The 25,245-nt window shown below is 42.0% G+C and overlaps 1 protein-coding gene across 4 annotated transcripts in view; it reads left to right on the forward strand.

Moving 5' to 3' along the window:
• Hdlbp (high density lipoprotein binding protein) overlaps nt 1–25,245 on the forward strand; it is a 63,389-nt gene that overhangs the window by 10,702 nt on the left and 27,442 nt on the right. For 2 of the 4 annotated variants that reach the window (XM_055616506.1, XM_055616508.1), the window contains exons 2-4: nt 20,557–20,621; nt 22,053–22,165; nt 24,134–24,291. In XM_055616506.1, coding sequence (XP_055472481.1) covers nt 22,090–22,165; nt 24,134–24,291 — 234 coding nt within the window. In that variant the 5' untranslated portion in view covers nt 20,557–20,621; nt 22,053–22,089. Of the gene's footprint in view, nt 1–17,415; nt 17,508–18,340; nt 18,484–20,556; nt 20,622–22,052; nt 22,166–24,133; nt 24,292–25,245 lie in introns of those variants that run through there. The other 2 variants (XM_055616507.1, XM_055616505.1) reach the window with 2 other exon arrangements.

The raw sequence follows: 25,245 nt of genomic DNA on the forward strand, positions 1-25,245 counted from the left end.
CTGTTACAAATTCTTTTCAAGAAAGTTTCTGAAATTACTCTCAGATTTGCCCTTTATCCCTATGTGTTCTCAGAAGTTCCTAAAGGTGGACTCTGAAAGCATGCAACAGTGTTTGCTATCTTAGGTACAGACTGCTGGGCTTTGCTTCTTAAAACCTGACTGGATGGAAGTTTGAGGTGTGGACCCTGGAAGACCTGCTTTTAGTTTGGGGCCTGTTATATTTTGTTAGTTTTGAGAAAGGGTCTTGCTGTATAGACCATGCTGGCCTTGAGCTCACTACATAGCTCAGATGGGTTTTGAGCTCTCTTGACTCAGTGAAGCACTGCTGACCGAGTGCTGAGATTATAAGTGAGGACCACAGTGCTTGGCTTTTGGTAGTGGGCTCCGGTTTGGGGTTGGTTTTGTTTGTTTGTTTGTTTGTTTGACAGTATCTCACTATGTATTCTTGGGTGGCCTGGAGTTTTCTGTGTAGACCAGGGTACCCTTGAATTCAAGAGATCCTCCTGCCTCTGCCTCACAATTTGCTAGGACTAAAAGTGTTCACCACAATGCCTAGGTTCTGCTTTTTTGAGACAGGGTGTCTCTCTGCACCTGGATCTCACAGACGTGCTAAACTGGTGCCATGTAGCTCCTAGGGTCAGCCTGTCTGTCTCCCCACTCCAATTCAAGTGTGTGTGCTGTGTCTGGCTTTTTTGTGGGCGTTGGGGATCTACATGGAGGTTCTCATGCTCGTCTGGCGAGCACTTTAATGAATGGACTATCTCCCCAGACCTTGCTGTTCCAGTTTAAATGTGAAGAAGTTAGTCCCTGGGAGGGTTTGTTTTTATAGCTCTGGAATCAGAGCATTTGATTAACTCAATTCATTAGACATCAAGTTTTAATTTAAGATTTATCATTTTAAGAGTGATAAATGGAATTGATAGTCACTTGTATCCATCATTGTGGTCCATTTCACTGTGCCTGGCATAGTGATGCCACATGCCTTTAGTCCTAGTACCAGTGAGGCAGAGACAAGAGGATTTCTGAGAGTTCAAGGACAGCTTGGCCTGCATAGTGAGTTCTAGAACAGCCAGGTTGTATGATAAGAAAGCCTCACTTGGTAGACATGGTGATGGACGTCTGTAATCCCTATACTTGAGAGGCTGATGGCAGGAGGATTGTGAGTTTGCAGTCAGCCTAAGCCACATAACAAGACCAAAAAAAAAAAAAAAAAAAAAGCCACCTTACCTGCTAAAACTTGTATTCATTGCTTTCTTTATCCCTAGTATTGATTCTCAGCTGGGACAAATTGTCTACAGAGACTGCCTGGCAGTGCTTGGAGACCATCGGTAGTCTCGACTTATGGGTGCTTCTTGAATCTACTGGTGAAAACTAGGGATGGTCGGGGTTCTACAGGGCATAGGACAGCCTCCCAAAGATTGTCTGATCCAAATACCAGCAGCTTTGGTTATAAAGTCCTGTCGTACAGGCTCAGTTAGTAAAATATTGTAATTACCAGCCCTATTTTTCAACCTCAGGTAGTAGAGCCTGGCGGAGTAAAGCCTGTGGCAGGGATGATTTGGTCCTGTGTTGCTTGCAGTACAAGTGTCCTGGAGATGATGTTTGGTAATAGAAAAATCTGCACTGCTTACCTATGCCGGGTTTGGGTTAAACAATGTGTGTAAATTCACTTAATCCTCACAGTGACTCTGAAACGTACAGGAGAGGATACAGGTATAGAGAATCAGAGAATCCAGATTTGACATTTTTTTATTTCTCTTGTTTTCACCCTCACTTGTTCTGTTTTGTTTTATTTCTGAGACAGGATTTTTCTGTGTAGGCCTGGCCATTCTGGACCTCACTTTGTATACTAGTCTGGCCTCAACTCATGAGATCTGCCTGCCTCTACCTCTCAAGTGCCAGGATTAAACGTATATACCCCCACTCATCCAGCTCATCCTATCTTTTAGAAGTTAAAAAAAAAATAAATATTAAGCCACAGTTACCTAGTGAGTGGCTGCAGAATCTCTCTAAAGTTCAAGGTTAAAAGATAAATGTCCACCCTTTTTTTTTCCTAGTCTAGGAGTGAGGACACTCGGGTCTTTGCATAAAGATGGATTTTCAGTCCCAAAATACCCATTGTAGAATTGTTCTGTGTCCCTCAACCAGCAAACCTTTATTTTTCACCAAGTACATATTCATAAATAGGTTTCTGGTAAGGAATGAATAAATCTCAGTCCTAGAGCCAACCCTGTACCCAAAGCCCACCTTTATAGCAACCTGCTGCTGGTTAACACTGGAGTCAAGACTGCTTGTAGCTGCCTTCAAGAGATTGGCTTTCTAGTCTAGACTACCTGCTGTATTAGTGTGTGTGACTCTTGTCAGCGATCTAGCTCCAGCGATTCTAGCCACATCCTGCCACCCTTACTCTAAGGACAAAACACTGATGAACATCTTCTTGTCTGGGTTCCTCATGTCTTAGCTGGGTAGTTGAATTCTCAAGGATGCCAGTACATGTTTGCGGGAATAAAAAGGATATTGTTGATTTGTGTTTGGCACACTTTCCTTCTAACTGACTTTGAATTATAGTGGACTTTGGGGATCTAGATCCCAGTTTCAAGCTCTGGTAAAGTATTTGCTCTATGTTAAAAATAATCTAGTCATCAGTGCTCAGCTTTCTCTGGGGGTTTACCTTGTCCTGGGTTTAATAAACTCTTGAGGTCCAGGTATACATGTCAGTGCATTCTGTGGCTGAACTCAAGTGTTCAGAGCCCACTGTCCTTTGACCCTGTACTTTGGTTGTTAGGAACAGTATGGCTTGACAGTGTGTGACTATGTTCTGTAGCAAGAGAAGTGCTGCCTCTTCTCTCATTTCTTACTCACTCTCTATGTGGATCACCTTCATTAGCATAATTCCTTTGCCCTCTGGCATCCTTTTGCTGGGTGGGGAGGCAGGGACCACAGATTGGCTGGGTCCATCGAGCAGTGGTTTGTGTGTCTGCATAGTGCTGAGCTGCTGAAGGAGTCTCTGACCATCTGAAGTTGTCCTGAACAGACATGCTCTCCTTTCGCAGCTGCTATAACTAGCTGGTTACTTTAGAAATGGGAAAGTGACTTCAACCAAATACAGGCCTTTTGTGTTGTCATCTGTACTACTTGCATTACCTCGAAGGGATACTCTCTTCCCAATACTTGATCTCCACAGCTGGGATGTAGTTAGTGGAAATTGGGGATATTCTTGACTCTCACCTGGAGTCAAGCAGATAAAGACACATGTCTGGGCTCCACGGGGAGGGAAAATGGCCCCCTGTGGGTTCCTTGGCAGCACCACCTGCAGAGCAGTCCAACCAGTGGAGGTTTGAAGCCTGGAGGGAAATAACTACTACAGTGGTTGCCATGCAGAGGCCTTGGGGAAGCGGTAACTGGAGAAGAAAGGGCTCTGACAGGCCCACCAACAGGTTAGAAGAAAGGGGGGAAAGAGAAACAATTACACAAGTAGAGAACTAGTAGAAAGTTTTGAAACAGGTTTGGTTTGGCTGTTTTTTGAAATTAAGGTAGAGATGACTTGTAGATATGTTCTCTCAGGGGTCCCTTTCCTGTATAAAGTGTGTGGTTCTAAATGCCTGCCTTACTTGATAATGTTTCAGACTTGATAAAATATGTGTGAGTAGAAACATATATTGTAGGTTTGGGTTTTTTTCTTGTTTGTTTTGTGGTTCTGGGAACCAAACCTGAGACTTCAAGCATGCAAGGCAAGCACTTTAGCTTTTAACTATGTCCCCAACGTTATTAGTCAGGGTTCACTAGAGTAACAGAACTTAGAGAATGAATCAATCTCTGTGTGTGTGTGTGTGTGTGTGTGTGTGTGTGTGTGTGTGTGTATACACATACATATAATAAACGAGTATGATTATATAATTATGTACTATAAATATTATATGCAATTACATATATTATGTATATAATAAATAAATATAGAATGACTTACAGAATTTACAGGCTATGGTCCAGATAATCTAACAGTGGCTGGCTGTGAACGTTCAAGAATACAGCAGTTGCTTAGTCCATCAGGCTGGATGGCTCAGCTGATCTTCAGTATAGGCTGGAATCCTGAGGAAGTAGGCTCTAATGCCAGTAGGAATGGACTTTCAAGACCAAACAGGCAAAGAGTAGAGTTTTCTTTTTCCTTGCCTTTATATAGGCTTCCAGCAAAAGGTGTGGCCCAGATAAGAGGTGGGCTTTCCCTGCTCAGATGATCTAGATTAAAGGTGTGTCTTCCTACCTCACAGATCCAGAATAGACATGGATCTGCCCGTTTTGAATTAGGCAAAAATCCCTCACAGGTGTGCCCTCCATTTTTGGATTAATTAATCCCAGATGTGGTTAAGATGACAGCCGAGAATAGCCATCATAGCAACCTTTTTCCCTTTTCTTTCTTTGATTTGTTTATTTTATTCATGTGTGCATTTATTTATGTATGTACAATCCAGCCAGATTCTTCTCTGAGCCAGAGGCAGGAGGATCTCTGTGAGATTGCCAGCCTGGTCTAGAGTGAGCCCAAGCCCCATAGTGAAACCCTGTGTCAAACAAAAAAACATACAAGCAAACCACATACAACCCCTCCTCCCCTCCCCGGAAAAGACAGGGTCTTACTTATCTTCATGGCAGGGTCCTCTTGCCTTAGCCTCTAGAGCAGCTGAGATTACAGGTGTGCCTCATAGACCTGGCTGCTCTGTGCCCTTATTGTTAGTTAGATTTTGCACTCAAGCCTGAGTGTAGCTCAGGGACTCCTCCTGTTACTGTGAATGAAGTCAGATGGGCTGGGTTGGGTTCTTATGTTATGCATGGTTAGCTACTAATTTTACTCTTATGTGATAAACAGTCAAATATCTATAAGTATTTCAGGGCTCAGTGATTAAGAGTACTGGCAGTTCTTCCAGATTCTTAGCATCTTCATGGCAGCTCACAACCATCTGAAGCCACTTCTAGGGTATCCGATACCTTTTTCTGGACTTCGGCCATCATGTGTATGTGTACACATACTTGCAATCACCTATGTACATAAAAGAAAATATTCATAATATCCAAATGGAATTATGGATAGTGTTTGCTTTTTAGGTTTAAAAAATTTTTTTAAGGTAATTCACTAGATGGTTTTACAGCCCTGACTTAAATCTTTTGTGAGACATCAATTTGAAGAACACCTCTTTTCTTTTGTAACAAGGCTTCTATTTTGATACATTTGCTTCTGCTGGGAGCCGACATGCCAGCCCCAGAGGACTAACGTTCTCCATTACCTCTGTTGCTTGCACAGTGAGCCCTATGGAACTGTAGGGTGGCCTCACACAGGACTCTTAGCCTTCCTGGGCTTTCCTTGGCAGTTTTGGGGACAAAACTAAGAGGCAGAAAACTCAGTCAGGAGCTTCCTTAACTTACACAGATTCCAGAAATGGTTGTCATCATATCGCTTTGAGATTGGTAAGTGCAAGGGTGGAGAAAAGATGATGTTACTAAAGAAAATCAACAGAAGCCAGACTGTCTCCTTGACCCTGTGAAACGGGAAAGATGCATTGTTGTGGAGTGATGTTTTCAGTGTGCAGATGCTGCTGCTGCTGTCCTTGCCTTCCTGTCTTTGGCTCACTATATTTGGGCTCTGCTTAATTAAGTGAGAAAGGAGCCCTGAATGGTAGGAAGGGAAGGTGTTCTTCTGAATGAAGATCTTTTCAAGGTGTAGTGTTAATTTTACACCCAGATCTTTATGCAGATTGTGGCTATGAAGCGCTGATGTAATAATAGGTGTTTTTTTCTCCATCAAATTTCAGTGATTAGCTCCAATAGTAAATTTTGCTTGACTGGACTGTTGAAAATTGTTTGAAGATATTAAAAAACTTAATCATTCGTTTATAAGTCTGTAAAATGTTTGAATTCCAACGTGTAGTTTTACTTGCCTTCATTCACTAAGTCCTGCATCCTGTCTTGATAGGGATGCTCTTTCAAGGAAGTGTGTATGTCTGTAATTTCCGCTTTTAGCCGTTGCTGATTGATGGTTGTTCCCTTACCTTAGTCCTTGGCCCTTGGATTGTGTCATGTGCTTGCCAGTCAGTCCGTAAGCAGTTTTTGAGTTTTTCATCTTTCTGTCATTCAGGACAGTCTGTATTTGGGTCCATAGCACTGGTCACAAACTTCTGGAGCACTGATCCTGTCTGCTCCTGGATAAGTAGATACTTTCTGATAATCTTTTATTTTTAGCTACTTTCAGGAACTTTGGCAAAATGAGTAAAAGTCTTGAGTATCATTACATCTTTTTTAAAAAAATTTTTAGTTGTGTGTGAATGTACACGTGTTCGTGTGTGTGTGTGTGTGTGTGTGTGTGTGTGTGTGTGTGTGTACGTGTACACAAATAACAACCACATACATATATTACATGTGGAGACTATTCTAAAACCTAGCAGGACTACTCCCCTCTGGTCTTTAGGGAAAAGACTGTACTTTGCTTCTTCTAACTTCCTAGTGGATACCCCATTTCTACCTCTTTCTGTACAACTTGCTTCTTTCTCTTACTATTCTGCCTGTCTTACAAAGACACGTATAATGAACTTGGAGAAGAGCAAGCATCTTCTGTGATAAAATTTCCTGGGCCAAGATTTGACATCATCTCCTTTATCCGGGTTTTCTTGTCAACATATATACATACTCTATTGGGTATGCATAAAACTTCGGTTTTGCCAGCCATCTGAACTCTTCTGTTCAGGGCTCCCAGAACTTCAGTACAAGAGGTTTTTCTAGACATGTCATTTGCAGATAGTGCTATTTGTCTTGTTGCTTAGTTGTATCTCCTATCTCCTTAGATTGCATGTTTGCCAGTCTTGGATGTTAACGTCTTGTGATTTTGTTGCTCATGCTAGTATAATTGTAACTTTTCACTAAATATAATATATGTTACTTCTGGGAAATATGTTCATGTAGGCATTTCCTAAGCAAATTGTAGAAAGTAAGGCATCAGTGTAAACTTTCTTCAATTTCTGTTTTTTTTTCTTTTTTTAATAAATGATCCTCTGTCAGTCTCTGTGTGCTCACACTCCTTTAAGCTATAAATAAAATTTCCTGTAATTAAATCATTTCTACATCTGTAGAATAGATCTCTAAGCTCTAATGTTTTATTCCCTAAGTTGTGATTGATTTGGTAGGTTAGTGTCGTACTTAAATTTTTACATGTTTCTATATGGTGTGAGTTGATAGTCACTTTGCAATGTGCTCTCCTTGTTTGGGGTAGGGAGAGGCAGAACCATGTGTGCCCTATTTTTCTCTAGGGAACCCTCTTTTCCACCAGGTAGAAACCGTGTGTTTTGGATAGAATGGCTCAGCTGTGTAGGTAGATGCTGGTTGGTTTGCTGTGGCCCCTTCACTACAGTTATTGGTCCCTTAATGGGCTCAGAACCCAATTACTGCCAGTGAGATACCAAAATAATTAGTAAGGCCCCCATGAGAGAAGGAAGCTCTTATTTCCTTAGGAGATACTAGATGATATAATTACTGCTGTTTGTAACACTGTTCTTGTTCCTGAACCAGGCATAGGTAATTTCTCTCTCTCTCTCTCTCTCTTTCTCTCCCTCCCCCACCTTCTCCCTCTCCCTCTCCCTCTTCCTCCTTACCTTCCTCCCCTCCTCTTTCTCTCTCTCTCTTTCTCTGTGTGTTTCTGTATGTGTGTTTATATGTGTATTCTTTGTTTTTGTCAAACTAGAGTTGCTGATCTTTTTCAGAGTGACGAGTAGGTTGTATTTCTGTTGGTTTTTTGTTTTGTTTTGTTTTTGTTTTTTGTCTGATGGGTGGCTAGGCTTTCGTTCTTCCTTATAACACAGGTTTGCTTTACCCACTAAGTCCATCGTTAATCACATTCTGAAGGCTTTGATAAATAGTGCTCTTTGCTCTTTTTCTTAAAAAGTATTTTTCTTAGGAAATTCTTGAATTATACAAAAACAAACAGAAAACCAGAATATTTCAAAAACTACCATCTAGCTTTTAATAGTTGTCAGCATATTGCAGTTTTATCTCTTCATGTCTCTCTATACGTTGGTTTTTGCTTTTAATATTTTAAAGCAAAGCAGTTTATATCATTTCTTAATATTTTAGTGTATTACCTTTAGTAGATATGAGGCTTAAATCATAGCCATTGTTTTATGTTATTAATATCTAAAATGTATTATGTATTCAGTTTATCAGATATCACAAAAAAGTATATTTATACTTCGCTTGTATGAATCAAGGTCAGAGGTCCTTCCTACCCTACCCTCCTACCCAGCTTAAGCTGGCTCTTAGAAAATCTGTAAAAACATATTTCCTTTTTATAAAAGTTCCCTTTAAACAGTTTGTTTATGAAAGTATAGGGCATCTGTGCTGTGGGTGTCAACGTTCTGTATTTGGCACACTGCATTTTGTGTTCTTCAACATGATTTTGTCATGCTTACATTTCCTGTAAGTTGAAAGCTGGAACCTAGGTTTAAACAGCTTACTTGATTTTAGGTATTTCCAATCCCCTCTTTGAAGGTAATGAAGAATATTTTATGGGGCTGGAGAGATGGCTCAGTGGTTCAGAGTAGGCACTGCTTCCCATATCAGGGACCTCACAACTGCCTCTAACTTTTTTTTCCAGGAGGACCAAACACCTTATGGACACTGCTAAATGTTTATTGATTGATCAGGAGACACGATGTCTGATGTAGGATAGGTTAGTGGATACAGACAGTGATATCGGCCAGTTATCTAATAGGCTTAACAGTCATTTTGCTTGTTGCTTGGGTCCATTGTTTCATTGGCGTATTGGTTTCCTGTTGCAGCTGTTCAAATTACAAGATTGTAACTGAAATGGCTCTTGCTGAGCTAGTCAGAGGGTCATTGGGCTAGCTCCTTACGGAGGCTCCTGGGGCTCCCTCGCCTTTTCCCTTGGTGTAAAAAGCCATCATTTAGCTTACCCACCCGGGTTGTGTGCATGCTAGGCCAGCACTCTACCACTTGAGCTATATCCTCAACACCTTTGATCTTTTTGTTTGGTCCATTGCTTTTGAAGCATGGAGTCTCACATCACCTAGATGGCCTCTGGAATGTGGGATGACCTTAAACTTCTGATCCAAGTGTTGAGATTACAGGAGTTGCTACCGCACCTAGTTTTACCTAGCTGCTAGGCAGCAAACTTGAGCTTGTGGCTGAAAAGAGGATGCTCAGAGGTTAAGAGCACTCATTCTTGCCAGGGATGCTGGTTCAATTCCCAGCACCCACATGGTAGTTTTTAAATTATTTATATTTATCTGTTATATTGGGGGTGGGTAAGTTTATGTGCTTGCAAGTGCAAGATGCCTATAGAGGGCAGCATATGCCCTGAAAGTGGTGTTACAGGTGGTTTTGAACCACCAGCTGTAGATGCTAGGAACCAAACTTCAGTACTCTGCTAAAGAAGCAAGAATTATTGCTAAACTTGATCCAGCCCTGAGATGGGAATCTTACCCAAGAGCAGCCCAGGCTGCTTGAACTAAGAGAATCTTCCATCTCTGTAATTCATCTTTTACAGTAATAGGTTCCATGAATTACGGCTTGGAGAAAGACTTGCAATTTCATTTGTATATGTATCAGTTAGATTTTTACTTTATTTTCTTACAGTTTATTTATTGTGTGTGTGAATTCATGCACATGCTACAGTGTGCATGTGGTGATCAGAGGACAGCCCACAGGATTCTGTTCTCTCATTCAACCAAGTAAGTCCAGGAATCAAACTCAGGTCCTCAGGCTTGGCAACAGGAATCTTTATCCACTGAGCTATCTCTCTAGCTTTATTAGTTGTAATTTTTACAACTAATTCCTGTGTGTTTTGCTTGTCCTAAAAGCAATAAAGAAAATAGTGTTGAAAATACATTGAAAGTAGCAACTTAAAAAGGTAAAAAGTGGTTTTTTTGGAGCCTCATACCTTTAGAATTTTGACATATAGGTAGTTGTATGTCAATCCATTGTAACCATTTTAAGAGACTTGTATTGTCAAAGTTGACATCCCTCTTCCTTGCTTAAAGCTGCTTTCTTTTTGTTGTTGGTTTGGGGTAATTTGGGGTTGTTGTTACTTTAAAAAAACAAACAAAATGTGTATAAATACACCATGTGTATGCAGTACCTATAGAATCCAGAAGAGGGTGTTGAGTCCCCTAGAACTGGCGTTAAAGATATATAAACCAGCATTTGGATTTCTCCAGCCCTGTTTGTTGTTTTGCTTACATGCCTGTGTTTATAGTGTGCACATATGGGGCACAAATGAAGGCCTGAATTTGACATCAGATATCAGCCTTGATTGCTCTCCAAGTTAGTGAAGTTCTCACTGAACCAAGAGGCTTGCCCCATTCCATCTCTGCCTTCCCAGTGCTGTGATTACAGGTGACTGCCACAACTGCCTGGCTTTTACATGGGCTCTAGGAATTCAAAGAACTCATTCTTTTGAGGCAAAGCTTTTATATCCACTGAGCTATCTCTCATCCCCCATGTCTTCTTGCTTTCTGCTACAGCAAGATGACCAGTACTGTCTATATCTGTTTCGGGCCTAGAGCCATGTCTCAGTGACTCCTGGCCCAGTGGGCATTGTTCGAACTGCCGCTAGATTGCTTTTCATGCAGGCAAACACAGGAAGTGTACCCCAGACCAGAATGAAAAGACATATAGATATTTCCAGTTCAAAAAATGACTTATGGGGTTTCTACCTTACTGTATATCTTATTCTGAATATTTTGATTCTTAGGAATATAAACTTGATTGCCATGTCATATGTGGGTATAATAAGCATAAGAGAACTTTGTGTATCTTTAGGATACATAGCCAGTATCAGAATAAGAAAATGGATTGTTTTATACTTTTTTTTTTTTTTTACAGTTCTGATTTTTATGGTTCTAAAAATAAAGCTTTGAATTATAGTGTATTTAGATGTTCTTGGCTTGGCTTGGCTTCTATCTCTGATCCCTTTCTGTTGTCCCTTTTTCCATTGTTTTTCCCTACCACCCCCATGGCAGGGAAGATAGAACTACTAGGGTCTTGGGTATGCTACCTGCCTGCCTTCTATTTTTGAAAATGTTTATTAATTAGACCATGTAATAGACTTTGCAGTTTTGCTTTCTTGCAAAAGAGATGGCCTCAAGTGCACCATTACATTTGAGATTGAACTGTTGTGGGCCCCAAGTTATGGCACATAGTGTGTATACAAAAGCTGCCCAAAAAAAAAAAAGCTTTTTCTTTGACTATGTGTCTTAGAAATCCTGTTGAGTACCATGGCCAGAGACCTCCCCCTGCCTTCCACACTGTGTTGCCTCTTTGTGGACTCAGGTTCGTTCACCCTGCTTCCCTCTGGAAGTTGTGTTTGTTTCCAAACTTTTAAGCTCGCTCTTACGGTCTCTGCTCTTGCCCTTGTACATTATTCATTTGCTAGTTAGATAGCCTCTTTATCAAATTTTGAAGTTTGCCACCACCACTCATCCACATGATTTGTAAGGTCTGCCTGTGGTTGCAATAGAGGACACTCCTCATCCTTTTTTACTGATCCCTCCCTCTGGTTTGGAATCATGAATTAATTGTCTTTTATCTTCCTTCCCTCTTTGTGTGGTTCAAGTTTTCTAGCAGAAATTATAGTTAGTGAGCTGAAGAGATCTCTTAGGTAATAAAGTGCTTTCCTTACAAGCATGAGGTTCTGAGTTTGAACCTACATTTAAAAGCTAGATTTGTCCAAGTGTGGTAGCTTATGCATTTAATCCTAGTTCTCAAGAGGGTGAGGCAGGCAGATATCGATGAGTTCAAGCCTTACCAGTTGCTGGCATTCATGTTATTCAGGATTTGTCTATGCCCTCTCTATCCCTTTTTTCTATTCTCTATGACTTAGTGTACATCCAATAAGATACTGCATATACACAAGCCTATCTTCATAAAACAGAGTTGTCTTTTTCTGCCTGATGGCACTGGATGTAAGGTCGAGGTCCTCTTACTAGACTGTAGTCGAAGCTCTGATGTCTGCCACTTACTGACTGGGTAGAGCACTGAGTGAGACCTTGGGCTTCGCACTCCAAACAGGTCTGATGATTAGGTTCCACTTGCTTTCTTAGGTAAATCAGATTTACATAGCAACTAGAATTTATTGTGTCTTTTTTTTTTTTTTAAAGTAGATCCAGACTTAAGAAATTTTAAAACGAACAGAATATAGTATTCTTTGAGAGTTTAAAGATAGTTTTTCCTTATTGACATAATTTTTAAAGCTATTTGCCTTTCCTAAGAATTTCATTATAGTAAACTCTTGCTTCATTATTTGCAGTGTTTTTAAATGAGGTTACATTAACAACAGGTATGAGAGTAAGCCCAGTGGACTCTCTGAACTAAAACATCCCTGGTGGGCGCCATAACTCTAGGCAGCCAGAAAGCAGACTGTTAGCAGGACCTTGGACTTTTCAATGCAGTGGAGGTTTGGTCTGCTAGGTCTGAAGAATGGCCTGCTTCATTTCTGTAGAAATCTACTCACTTACTGTATGGTTCTACTTATTTGTTACTATATGCTTTATTCTCCTGACATACATACATTCTTTTTTTTTTTAAATGTGTTCTTTATTTTATTATCTGTGTACGTATGTACTGATTATTTCAATATTTATTAAATTAGTATAGAATGTCACTTAATACTAAATACATTCATTTAGTGATTGTGCTCATTTATGGCTAGCATCCAAACAGCAAGATATCTACTCTAGGCTAAGTTGCTGAAGGTGTCATCACAACTTACAGAAACTCCACCTACCCCAAAATCTACAAACAGGTAAAAGTAGCAGGTAAAAGTTGAGTTAATAATAGTTTAGCCAAGGTAACCTGAATCATGGCTGAGCAGAATTCTAAACTCAGGAATTACGGCAGCACATTTGATGTTTTTTATACAGTCTATTCACTTTGTTGGTACTTGCGAGTACTAACCTAAAACATAAATACATATTTTCACATTTCTGAGAAATACATGCCCCTGAGAAATAAGCCAGAATACTAGCCATTGAAGAAAAAATTGATACCTTTTCTGTTACTTCCTGAAGAGAAACTGATAAAATTAGGGGACCAAAACAAACAAACAAAAACAAGATATTGTGGCTAAGGTGCCTCCATGGGTTTGGGGAGGGGGGCGGTTGGTGAAGCAAGACCTTAGGTGAGAACCAAATCTTTCAAGTTGTCTGCCTTCCATATGTGGCATACACATGCCCTAACTCAGTATATACACACACACCCTCAATAAAAGAAATTCTATGTTTTCTTTTGTTTCACAAGGTTTCTCTGTGTAGCCCTGGCTGTCCTGGAACTCACTCTGTAGACCATACTAGCCACAAACTCACAGAGATCCTCCTGCCACCCAGTGCTGAGATTAAAGGCATGCACCACTGCCACCACCACTAGGCATAAATTTTTTTTTTAATTAAGCAAAAAAGCTGGCAAGATTTCTCATTGTGGATAAAGGTGCTTGCCCCAATTCTAATGACCTGAGTTCTAGTAGACTTTGGAACTCATATGTTGGAAAGAGATCTGACTCCCAAAAGTTGCCTCTGACTGCCATTGCAAACTATAACATACATATATCCCATCACGCACCTAATAGATGAGTGTGATTTTTTTTTTTTAAGGAAAAATGTTGAACATTTACTTTAAAAAAAAAAAAAAAAAACATTAAAGAAACTGTGGACTAAATACAGTTACATTCTGACCCTGAACTTGTGCTATTTTATTTTAGGCTGCTGGACTGTATGTGTGATAATAAACATCAGTGAAAGAAAAATCAGTTTTGATATATTCATTATTAAAATATTGCTGCATGTTTACTTAAGCATAGTCATAGAAGGGGGTTACACTAATAAAAGTATAATCTGAGCTATATGTATTTACAGATTTTTAGCTATCAAGAAGGATGGAAACCTTTCTTTGTCCTGACCTGGTCACCAGTCTCAGTATGAGTGACCTAACTACTAGCAATGTAGCATGTTTGCTACAGATAAATTTAAATTATTCTGTAATTTTTTAGGTAGGGAATGTCACCACCCTAGAGATGGTGAGACCTGAGAGAGTGGAGCTCATAAATGAGGCAGACTGACTTCTCATTAGTAGTTAACTTTATTCAGAGCATCAGCCAATTTATTCTGAGGGTTAAGAAGAATCATATGAATCGAGTACAGTCGCAAGGACAAACCACTTGTGACAAAAACATGTTTTTTCATGCAGGCTATAAAGGATAGTTTTTAAAGCATTTAATTGAATATATGCAGCAACAATAATGAATAATCTGAAGTAATCTCATCCACTACACTTGGGAGGAGCATGAAAACATTCCTAGAACAGTACTTCGTTTTGAAGAAACTGAGGACACAAAAGTCTTGTCTTCTTAAGTTATTTTGCTAGGCTAGGAATCAAACCTAGGAGCTTGCACATGTTAGGCAAGTGATTTACTATTGAACTACATATTGAACCAGCGCTGAAATTCTACACCATGATTCTTAACCATCTTTCTAGTATTCGTTCTTATGTTTGTTTTATTGAATGTCATGTTTGTGAATTATTTCTTTGTTTCATGTTTTTTAATAGTTATATCATCTCAGGTTCTTGTGACTATAACCTATATAGTTTAACATTTTTTTTTCAACTATAGTTTTACAAATTTTTATGGTATTAGGGAGCAAAGCCAGGATTTATGAATGCTAGGCATGTGCTAACCACAGGGCCACACACTTAGTCTTTTTTTTTTTAAGGTGTGTGTGTGTGTATGTGTGTGTGTGTGTGTGTGTGTCTGTGTTTTGCCTGAATGTATGTCTGTGTACCACATAGTGCATAGTGCCCAGGGAAACCAGAAGAGAACACAAACAGTTGTGAGCTTACATGTGAGTACTGCGGATCAAAATGGGGTCCTCAACAAGAGCGGCAAAGGCTTTTAACCACTAAGCTATTTTTGAACCCCCCCTTTTTTTAAAAGAGGGGTGTATATGTGCGCAGGCATTCAAGAGTGTTTTGTAGAAGTGTTTATGGGGATACCCAGTTTGTTACTTGGGTGCAAAGTATTTTAGTCCTCATGATTGCAAAGCAAGTGCTCTTAACTGCTGAGCCATCTCTTCAACCCCTGCATCTCACACCGTGAACTTCCGGACTTCTATACTGTAATTGACCTGTCAATATCTTTTTTATCCTGTTATGAACTTTATTCCTGAGTATGCCTTCTTTCTGTTTGTTAATTTTTTTTTTTTTTTTTAAGGGTAATGGAGACTTAAAGCCACTCTGAACACTCCCCAGAGATGCTTTTATCTCCCAGCCCAAGCCAGTCAGAAAAGATCTAGTTGTTGCTATGTTGCTGGTCTTCTCTTTTCCCCTTAGACCTACTTTCTGTTTAGGGTATAGCTCTTTTAGGGAATCATGACTTGGGGAATTGGAGAGTGTGTCTTATGTACTAACATTTCTCTATTAGCAATCAGGAAACTTCTTCCGTGTTCCTTGAGGAATAAAAACCAAAATATTGCAGACCACTGTTCACTCTTGAGACAGCTAGCGTTCACACTTCCCGTGCTTCAGTGTACCGAAGCTAACTGTCATAATCAGCACTCCAGGAGCATCTAAGGTGTTTTGTGATGCACATTTAACATATGATTTTGTATCTTTTTCATTTGAGGTAAGGTCTTCTATGGATAGCTAGATTAGTCTAAATCCTAATCCTTGTGCTGAGATTACTACACCCTCCTTAGTTTAATAATATCTTCACTAAACCCATGCTTTGTTTTATTTTTGAGACATCAAATTACTTTGTAGCCCACTGTGACCTTGAACTCCCAGTTCTCTGCCTCAGCCTCAGGAGTACTGGGATTACAGGATCCCACCACACTCAACTAACTACATGGAGGTCTCCTGTAGTGCAGGTACTGTGCCACCTTGTACTTGTATGGACTTCCTAACTTCCCTGGAGGTTTCTTGACAGCAGACTTACTGACTTGTGGATATTTAACCTCCTCATTTCTCTCTCCACAGCCCTGAGACCTCAATAACAAAAGAACAACAACAAAAACATTTGTTATAGTTGCTGGTTGGTTAGTCTCCAGGGGAAGACAACTTGGTGCCTACAGAGGCTTTAGGAAACTGTATCACTCAGTGACTATGCTGGCAGCTTGGAGATGCCCTTGGATCTTTCAAGCAGTACACAATCTTTGCCTTCAGTGTTTTATGTCATGAAAGGCTGTGATGTTCCTGCCAGCTATATTGCTGGCTCCAGGGCTTCTGATCTGACACCTCAACTTACATCTAGTTTCCTATTCAGCAGCCCCTATCCCCGTTCTTTGCATCACATTCCTCTTTCTCCCTTGTCCTTTAGTCTGCAGTCCAATTAGGGCAGCTCTTCCCAGTCCCTCAAGAACTGCTGTGCTTTTTGTAATGCCCATCATAGTGCTGTCACCTTCTAAGTATGTATCAAATCTGACTTGCTTATTTTGTTCACGGCTGCAAATCCTTTTGAGCCTTAGACTGTAAACTACAGAAGCCAGCCCCCTTTTGCCTTGACCACATGTCAGTGTCCCACTAAAAATGCACCTGGGGAGGTACATAGTGTCCAGACCTGATGGCTCACACCTGTAATCCAAGCACTGTAGAGGGAAGCTGGAAAAAAAAAAAAAGAATCTCTGGTTCCATACAGTGAAACTGTCAAAAGGGGATTAGGGGGATAGGGAGGGAAGGCGACTGGTTGTGCCCTCTGCTGTCGGTTACTAGCCTTTAGTGACACCCATCTCATGGTCGCATCATGAGATCCATGTGCTAATGGATCGCGCTGACCTGTTTGTTTTGTGTAGTTCAGAAGTGTTTATGTCACCTCAATAGAGATTCAAAATGATATGCCTTCAAATTGTTCAGGTAATTGTCACTAAACACGATAGGGCAGAACTAGCCCTCTTTTTCAAAGAAGGAAGCACCCTGGGAGCTCTCTCCAACCCAGTATGGCAGAGGAAAGGCACACACTGAAGGCTGTGTACAGGTGGGACCCCGAGTAATACACGGTTTTGGAGTTTGTTATGTTGGTCCTTGAGGAACGGAGCAGCGGTTTGTAGAGGTCGGGGCTGGAGGAACAGAACCCCTAGAGAATGAGATGTGCTCCACCAGGGAGTGCTCTAGGGGACTGTAAAATGGTTTTCCCGGCCCTCGGAGCTTTGTTTTTCCTTTTGGTGATAGTTTCTGGTGGGCTCAGTCAGCTCTTGTGCCCTCGGCTCTGGGCCCTGCCTGTTCTCCGTAGGTAATTAACTTCCCAACTCCTCACCCCCCGTCAGGCCGCAGAACTCTTACGGAGTTCGTAGGCTCCCGAGCGCTCTGGGGACCCCGCAGCGGGCGGGGCGGGCGGCCGGTCTGACGTGTCTCGGCGGGATTGGAGCCGCCGCCCTATATAGCAGCGGCGGCCCGGGCGCCGCGCCTCGGAGCGTCCCGGCTTCTCCCGCGCAGCTGCAGACGGACGGACTCTCGGACGGTCACACTCACGAGTGAGAATCGGGCGAGCTGGGGGGCGGGGGGCCGGGGGCGGGGCGGCGGGGGTCTTCTCCGCCGGACACGGCCGGGGTCGGCTTCCCCGCTCCGCGGCGGCTCTGGCGCCTGGTCTCCCGCTACCGCGACGGGCGGGGGCCCGCTACGTGTCACTCTGCGCATGGCTGCGCTGGAGCGCAGAAACTTTCCCAAGTCCGCCACGCGCCGCGGGTCGGCTTGCCGGCCCAGGCCGCCTAGACTGCTGGCTCCCCGGGCTTGCCGCCGCGGTGGGGGAGGGGAGCGACCTGGCCAGGTTGGTGACGTGGTCAGCGGAGCCGGCCCCTCCCCCGCACCCCTTCCCCCATGCTCGGCCGCACGGGCCCTACGGGCCGTGGACCGGACCTAGGTCAGTGGCGCACTAGTTCGCGGCAGGCTTGCGGTCTTCACCCGGGGCCCCTGTATGCCTCACGGTGCCCCGCTGCACCTCCACCTGCGGCGTCCAGCTACGTGGTCACTGGAGGACTCCCGGCCCAAGTTCTACTTGGATGCGCCCCAGGGTCCATGGGGGAAAATACATTACGGAAAAATACCGAATTTGGATAAAAGGCAGGGAGGCCGAGCAGGATACTGTCCCTTTAAGCCTGTCCCCGCCCGCGGGCGCTCTTGGCCGGTGGGAGGGCCATGCTGAGGTGGCATCTGCGAAAGTTCCTCCCAGGCTGGGTCTCTGACTTCCAAAGCTGGGTGAAGCGCTAGGCCGGCCTTGGTGGACACAGACTTAGTTTGTGATCTCAGCGTAGCTGAGTTTTGTTTTTAATTTTGGAGTGTGTACTGGAGTATTGGGGTACCTTCTCAGGAAATCTGAAGACATAAAAGTAAACAGTTTCAACTTTGGAAGAGAAACCTGAATCTCAGCTGAAGGTTTTCATTCTGGAGGTTTTCGGTGCCCTCCATGCAGACTGGCCCACGATATGAAGAACTTAAGCCCCTCTAATTGAGGTAGATATGAAATTCTTTCTGTAGTGTAACTCAATTCTCTTTGCATACTATTGCCCCTTACATAAGTAGTTGGCACAGCTTATTTATAGGGGAATCAATTTAAATACTTCCTTGTTTAGAAGCAAAAAAAAAAAAAAAAAAAGGTAGACTTCTTCACATACAGCTTTTTCTGTTTTCTGGATTAACAACAGGTTTTAAGCTGTGGCAGCTTCACCTTTCTCTTTTGCAGGAGCCCCTGTTGCTCCCTGGCTTCTACCTCTCTTCCTTTAGTTCTAGCTGTGTTGAGAGCTGACCTTTTTTTGCCATGTTCATTTAATATGCTCTAAGAAGCAAATTGTAATGTCTAAGTCTGGATGCTGACTGACCCAGTTTACTGTGGTTAAAGGTGTCCTCAGTGCTGAGGGTCTGGATGGGCTGTAACCACTGGAGGAAACTTGAGATATGGAAAGGCCAGAAGAGGAAAGCATACAGGTTTCCTTGTAACTTGACAGAACCAGGGAGGCAGGAGAACTGGGTTCCCAGGAACATAATGCACTCTTCTCTCTGGTAGTATTTGAAAATCGGATTAGAGTAATGTTCTGACTCTTTCAGTCCTGACTTGTATGGTTCAATCCAGCAAAAGTTCCAAATGTTGGGCTCCTAAGCTATTCTCTTGAGAGTTTAGCCAGTGGGGATGTGGGATGGAGGACGTATGTTCAGCTGTGGTGGTTGCTGCACAAGGTGAGCATCCAGGTGCAGCAGGTTAGGCCTCTGAGTATTGTCAGTAGAGGTAAAACAGGAAGCAGTGGGTGCAGGTGGGTGTAGAGGTAGAGGGACCATTGCATGGGTTGTGCTGTGTTAAACCAGATGCAGTGAACACTTGAGCCTCTGCTATCCCTGGCTGCCAGAAGGTGTTTGCACTTGTCAGGAGCTCTGGAAGCTGCACTCTGGTTTCTTCCTTGGCAATGATAGTAGGCTTAGACATGGAGGTGCTTTCGATATCCACTTGATTCACTGTAAATACTCCTAGAAAGGGATGTCTCAGTGTGGGAGCATGCTTAACAGAGATAGTTCATGAGGGGCCCTGTGTTACCATTTGTGCAAGGCAACATATTGTGTAGGCTTGTTAGCTATCACTCTGTGCTCAAGATTTACCTTGTCCTGAAAAAAGCAGGGACACTTGTCTCTATGGCAGCATAGAGACGAAGACATGTAGTTGACTTCACATGGATTAACCTGGTTTGGTAAAGTGGGGTGGGTGGGCATCTGGGCTTAAGAAGTGATAGCTGGGTGTGGTGATGCACACCATTAGTCCCAGAACTCAGGAGGCGAGGCAGGTAGATTTCTGAGTTCAAGGCCAGCATGGTCTACATAGAGAGACCTTGTCTCAAAACAAAAAAATTATAAAGTAGTTTTTTGCTTCCTTGGGTGGTCTCTGAATCTTGCAGTTTTATGGTCTGATTTTTAAGTCTCTGTGGATTAGAAGGGACTGAAGGACTTTTACAGGCAGCAAGAACAAAGGAACTGCAAAAGGATTCTTTTCAATTGTTTTTGAGACAGATCTCACTTTGAAACTGTGGCTGGCCCGGAACTGGAACTCACGGAGATCTACCTGCCTCTGCCTCTCAAGTGCTGGATCAAAAACATACACCACTATATCTGGCTTCAAGGATTCTTTAAAGAGTCAAGGAACCCTTGGTCATTCTGAAAGCTTAAGTATGAGTTCTTCATTCTGTTGTTTATACCAGTTAGCTTCACAGCACAGTCAGCCTGCAGAAGTCAAAAGGGTCCATTGTATGGATCATGTTTTAAGATCCCTTGAAAAGTTGTCTTCTGAGAGTTCCAGATGACTCAAGTTTTACTCTAATGTGTTTTGTTCAAAGTTAATGGCCTAACATCAGAGCTTTTGTGGTGGTCTTTTCCAAGAAATTTTCCTAACTGTTGGTATTACTAGAAGTCAATTGTAAAGGTGTGCACCACCCACCCAGAACTTTTTTCTTGAGAGATGAAAGGATCTAAATTATAAAGCATGGATAAATAACCTTTATGTTTTGTTTTACTTTGTTTTTTCTCTCCCTTCCTACCATATACCAGTAAAAGCTGGCAGGCTGACAGAGGCAACCTCGGGACGGACTTTCTGGCTACCGACCATTTTGCTGGTAAGTTTGAATGCCTTTCCTGAAAACTTTCATTCTGTGCCTAAAACACAAAGATGTGTGAATTAGTTCTAGCCTGTATCTCCTTTCCTTGGGCTTTGTCTTCGGTGCCATGAAAGGCATCTTCGTGGCTTTACCTTCCCTTTAGCTGTGGCCTCTGCCTATCCTTTTCTTCTTACATGTGAATTGTGCTTTTTCAGGATTTGGGTCTTAATATACTGTAGGAATACTGAGTTTAATTTTCTAAACTTGGGAAGAGGTCTTACTTTATTGTAATGAACTAAGAGTTGGGGTTTTATTGTTTGTTTGTTTGGTTTGTTTTTTTCTGGTGTTTTGTATTTTGATACTGGGTTTCTCTGCATAGCCCTGGCTGTGCTGGAGCTCGCTCTGTAGACCAGGCTGGCCTTGAAGGTGTGCGCTACCCACCCAGCTGCATAATTGATTAAAGTACTTGCATTTTGCCAAGATGTGGTGTATGTAAAACACTTGGATCGTAATAGTGTAAAGAAATGAGTTTTTCTTCAGTCTGGTTCTGTGAAGCCTCCTAGCATTACAGAAGGGCAGAGAAGCCAACACCTGTGTCTGAGAATACTGAATTGCACCAGACTTTCTAAATAAGTAACGCTGGAACCTTCAGAGCCACTATCCACAGCTGCTCCAGAGTAAGGAATTCTGTGCCTTGAGCCAATTCCATCTCTCCTCAGTGGATCCCCTCCCATACCTGGGCAAGAGTAGCAGAAGACAGTCAGCAAGTTGAGGCATTTAGCACAATATTTGGACCTGTTACACTGTCACCATGATGTGCTGTAAGGTCCCATTTCTCCCCTTTCCTAAGGGATTTGAAAATGTTTGAGATGGTTCTTTTGGCCTCTGGATAAGCACCTTTCTCATCCTCGTTGTAGTAATTGTCATTTTTATACAAAATAAGATTGAGATACCTATTAAGAGAATAATTCTGAAATTGTTCTGTGCCACGGCTGGGTCTTAGTTTTGGGGGGAGGGTAACAAGCTATTACTGAGGCCATCTCTGTGGCTCCTACAGTGGGTAGGTGGTATAGACCTAGCACGAGGTCTCTTAGCCAAGTCTTATCTACTGTATGACCGGCAGTTCTGAGAAGTGGGCTGGGACCCTACTTTATTTGCATTTCCCATGTTCACCCTTTAGTTGAAAGCTTGAAGAATCATTTATGTCCACCTTTTTTTTTTCAATTTAATTTTTTTATATTAATTACAGTTTATTTACTTTGTATCCCAGCTGTAGCCCCCTCCCTCATTCCTTCCCAATCTCACCCTGCCTCCCTTATGTCGACCTTGTGAGGAAATAAATACTGTAGTTTGCAGTAAGAAGATAAAAATCTTGACTGAAGCATTTACAATAATAGTCCCATAGATCACTGTGAGTTGCAATCTCTGATTACCTTTCTCTTGATGCAGTGTCTTACTAGGATTGTGTGTGGACGTGAGATCAACCATGAGCTCCGTTGCAGTTTTGACCCAAGAGAGTTTTGCTGAACACCGAAGTGGGCTGGTTCCACAACAGATCAAAGGTGACAGGCCCCTTTCCAAGTCTTTGTTAACTTCTGAGACTGGGCTTCTGTGCTACTCTGCACTGGTTGGTTGTGAGACTGGACAGGTTTGAGGAATGACTCCAGAAATGGTGAGGCGTAAATGTGGGCAGTTTCCTAGAAATCAAGTTAGTTTAACAATTGGCTATTAATGGGATCCTTTTCACAATTGCTGTTCCAGCTATAGGGTACTAAACTAAAACATTGCTGAGCTTCTTTGAGGCTGAAGGTGAGGTCTGACTTCTGTGCCCTTGAAGGCCACTGGCCAAGATCAAGGTCAGCACTGTCCAGTAGAGTAGAATGCTACCCACAACTGCAGGTTAAATAAAAGGAAACAGGTGACTTTTTTTTTCCCCCAAATATTTTCAAACAAAAGTTTTGCTGCTTAGACCAAGCTGATTTCAATTCTTGATCCTTTAGCCTCTGGGATTACAGGCATGTGCAGTTAATATATTTAAGCCAGCCTATGTAAAATATTTTTATTGCAATATCTCAGTATAGAAGATATTTTAAATTCAGCTGTTTTTGTTATTTTTCTTTAAATTTTAGTGTGTGTGTGTGTGTGTGTGTGTGTGTGTGTGTGTAAATAAATACGGGGCATTTTGATTTGAATGCTAAATTTTTATACAAAAGTCTTTGATCTGAGTTGACGAGACAACTCAATAGGTAATGGTGCCTACTGCCAAGCCTGATGACCTGGATTTGATCCCTGCACCTACACAGCTGAATGAAAGAACTGACTCCTGCAAATTGTCCTCTAACCTCCACATACAATGTGACACACATACTTATATGCACATATACAAATAAACATATAGAGATAAAAGTTTAATTCTTGAACAATATTTAGATTTTCTAAAATTTTCCAAGGAAAGAGTAAATTTTTCTAAGTTGTTATAACATATTTAAGGTTTTCCCTAATTGAATTAAATATCAGTTCTTATTTAAAATGAATTAAACTTTTAAATTTTACTTCTTAGCCACAGTTGACCTACTCATTCCAGTGACACTAAGACACTCAGTGTCTTAGGTCGTTCCTAAGATACTTGTGATTGTCTGGTTCTCAGTACCTGGGGCCTAAGTGCAACTCTTTGTGGTGTCTCCTATCTAAGAGGGAAAATGGCACTGCAAAAGATGAAGCCTCTGTCATACCATCACCATCAGGCCAGGAAGCAGGGAATCTGGACTACAGGCCTATCTAATTCCAAAGGCCCTCTCATCCTCTCTATGTTTGCATGTTCCACTGTGCGTTTATTGGGCCCTTCTACTGGTAGATATTGCTTAGCCCTAGGGATTTGGAATTATCCGAAGCAATCATACACTTGATTTTGTGGAGATCATGGCTAACTGGACAAAAGAATGAACAAATTGTGCTTCATGGACCATGAACATGACTGATAATCAAAGGCCTTGATTTCTCCAAGTCTTGCTGTTCCCTATCTTGGCTTGAGAGGACGTAGAGACAGTTCTGTGTTAGTTAATTTAACCATTGTATATTACAAAGGAAAATGTGAACCTACCGCCACATTCTTAAAAGCAGTGTTCATACTTCTACTGTGTGCCAAGCATTTATAGTCATGATTAGCTTTTGTAGTATTAGAAAATATGAGCACCTAAAAATCTGTCATAAGCTTGTCTTCAAGGGTTTTATACATCTCAGTACTAAAATGGGGTTTATACCTTTCCTAGTGGGACCCTAGGGGGTAAAAAGTTTCCATTCCTGGAATTGGGAGACGCTAGTCCCATCCAGTTCACTCACTTAGGGTGCTGGGCCTGATGACTACCTGAAGTCCTTTCCCAGAGCTATGAATGAGGAGAGTGTGATGGTAGTATTTCTCACTCAAACCATTGTTTTAGTGGAGGGTTCCTGCTTAAAACCCTTCAACTGTTTTTTGTTCATATAATGTTGAGTTATAGTATTTTCCTCTTAATCTGTGTTCTCTGGTCTAGTTGCCACTTTAAATTCAGAAGAGGAAAGTGACCCTCCAACCTACAAGGATGCCTTCCCTCCACTTCCTGAGAAAGCAGCTTGCTTGGAAAGTGCCCAAGAACCTGCTGGAGCCTGGAGTAACAAGATCCGGCCCATCAAGGCCTCCGTCATTACTCAGGTAGAAGCCATTTCTTTTTGTGTTATCTGTTCTTGTAGGAAGTAGTAAGGTCTGGCAGAAGGTTTTTGACTATGCAATGATGAGAGTTCTTTGGGTATATAAAGTGGGGAGGTCTAAAAGATGAAACAGCTCTCCTGTAGATCACACTTTTTCCCATGATCATCCCATCCTGCCTCCCTAACACTCAGGTCTGGCACATAGTTTGAGATACACCATATTTGTCAGATTCATAGGGGCCATGTGTTTTTCTATTCAGTGTAGTCCCTAGCTGCTGAGTCTGCCTTTCCTATTCAGATGATGGTCAAAAGCTAGTCTGTTGCTGGGCTTGGTGGCACTCATCTTTAATTTCAGCACCAAGAGGCAGAGACAGGCAGACCTCTGTCACTCAGAAGCCAGTCAGACCCTGTTTGGAAAGTCAAAAAAGCTAGTTTGTCTATAAGCAACTAACTACTTTCCTGGTTTCCTTTGACTTCACTGGCTCTTCTCTGATGATTTGAGATGTTAATGAGTATTAGAACTGATGCCTGGTGACAGAAAATTACCACCATGTAACCATAACTCTTTGTCTTTGTGTATATAAGCAAGTGCATCTTGGTATCTTCCTTGTGGCCTTGTTGCTATCTTAAGCCTTATTAAATGTATCTCTTGAATGGCTCAGACCTCTATGAGGGGTAAATGATCCTTCGTGCTTCCACCCCTGCTTTTCGTCAAATCTCCATAAAGTTCTTGACTCTAAGCAGTATGTATTGTGCTTAGAGCTCTTGATGTTGCCTGTGCCTCTGCCCTCCTGGTCTGCCCTCCTCCTGCTGCCTCTACTGTTTCCTATCATGGGTGTTCCTTTGTCCCTTCAGAAAGATCTCTCCATTGCACCCTTAGTGGTTTTCTCCTAGTCACTCACTTCCCTTTAAATCCTTTACAGGCTTATTGTTTCTGATGCTCTTCTCTTAGTAGTGG

The sequence above is a fragment of the Psammomys obesus genome, unplaced genomic scaffold, assembly GCF_907164565.1.
Source record: "Psammomys obesus unplaced genomic scaffold, mPsaObe1.curated_primary_1811, whole genome shotgun sequence".
Lineage (NCBI taxonomy): Eukaryota > Metazoa > Chordata > Mammalia > Rodentia > Muridae > Psammomys > Psammomys obesus.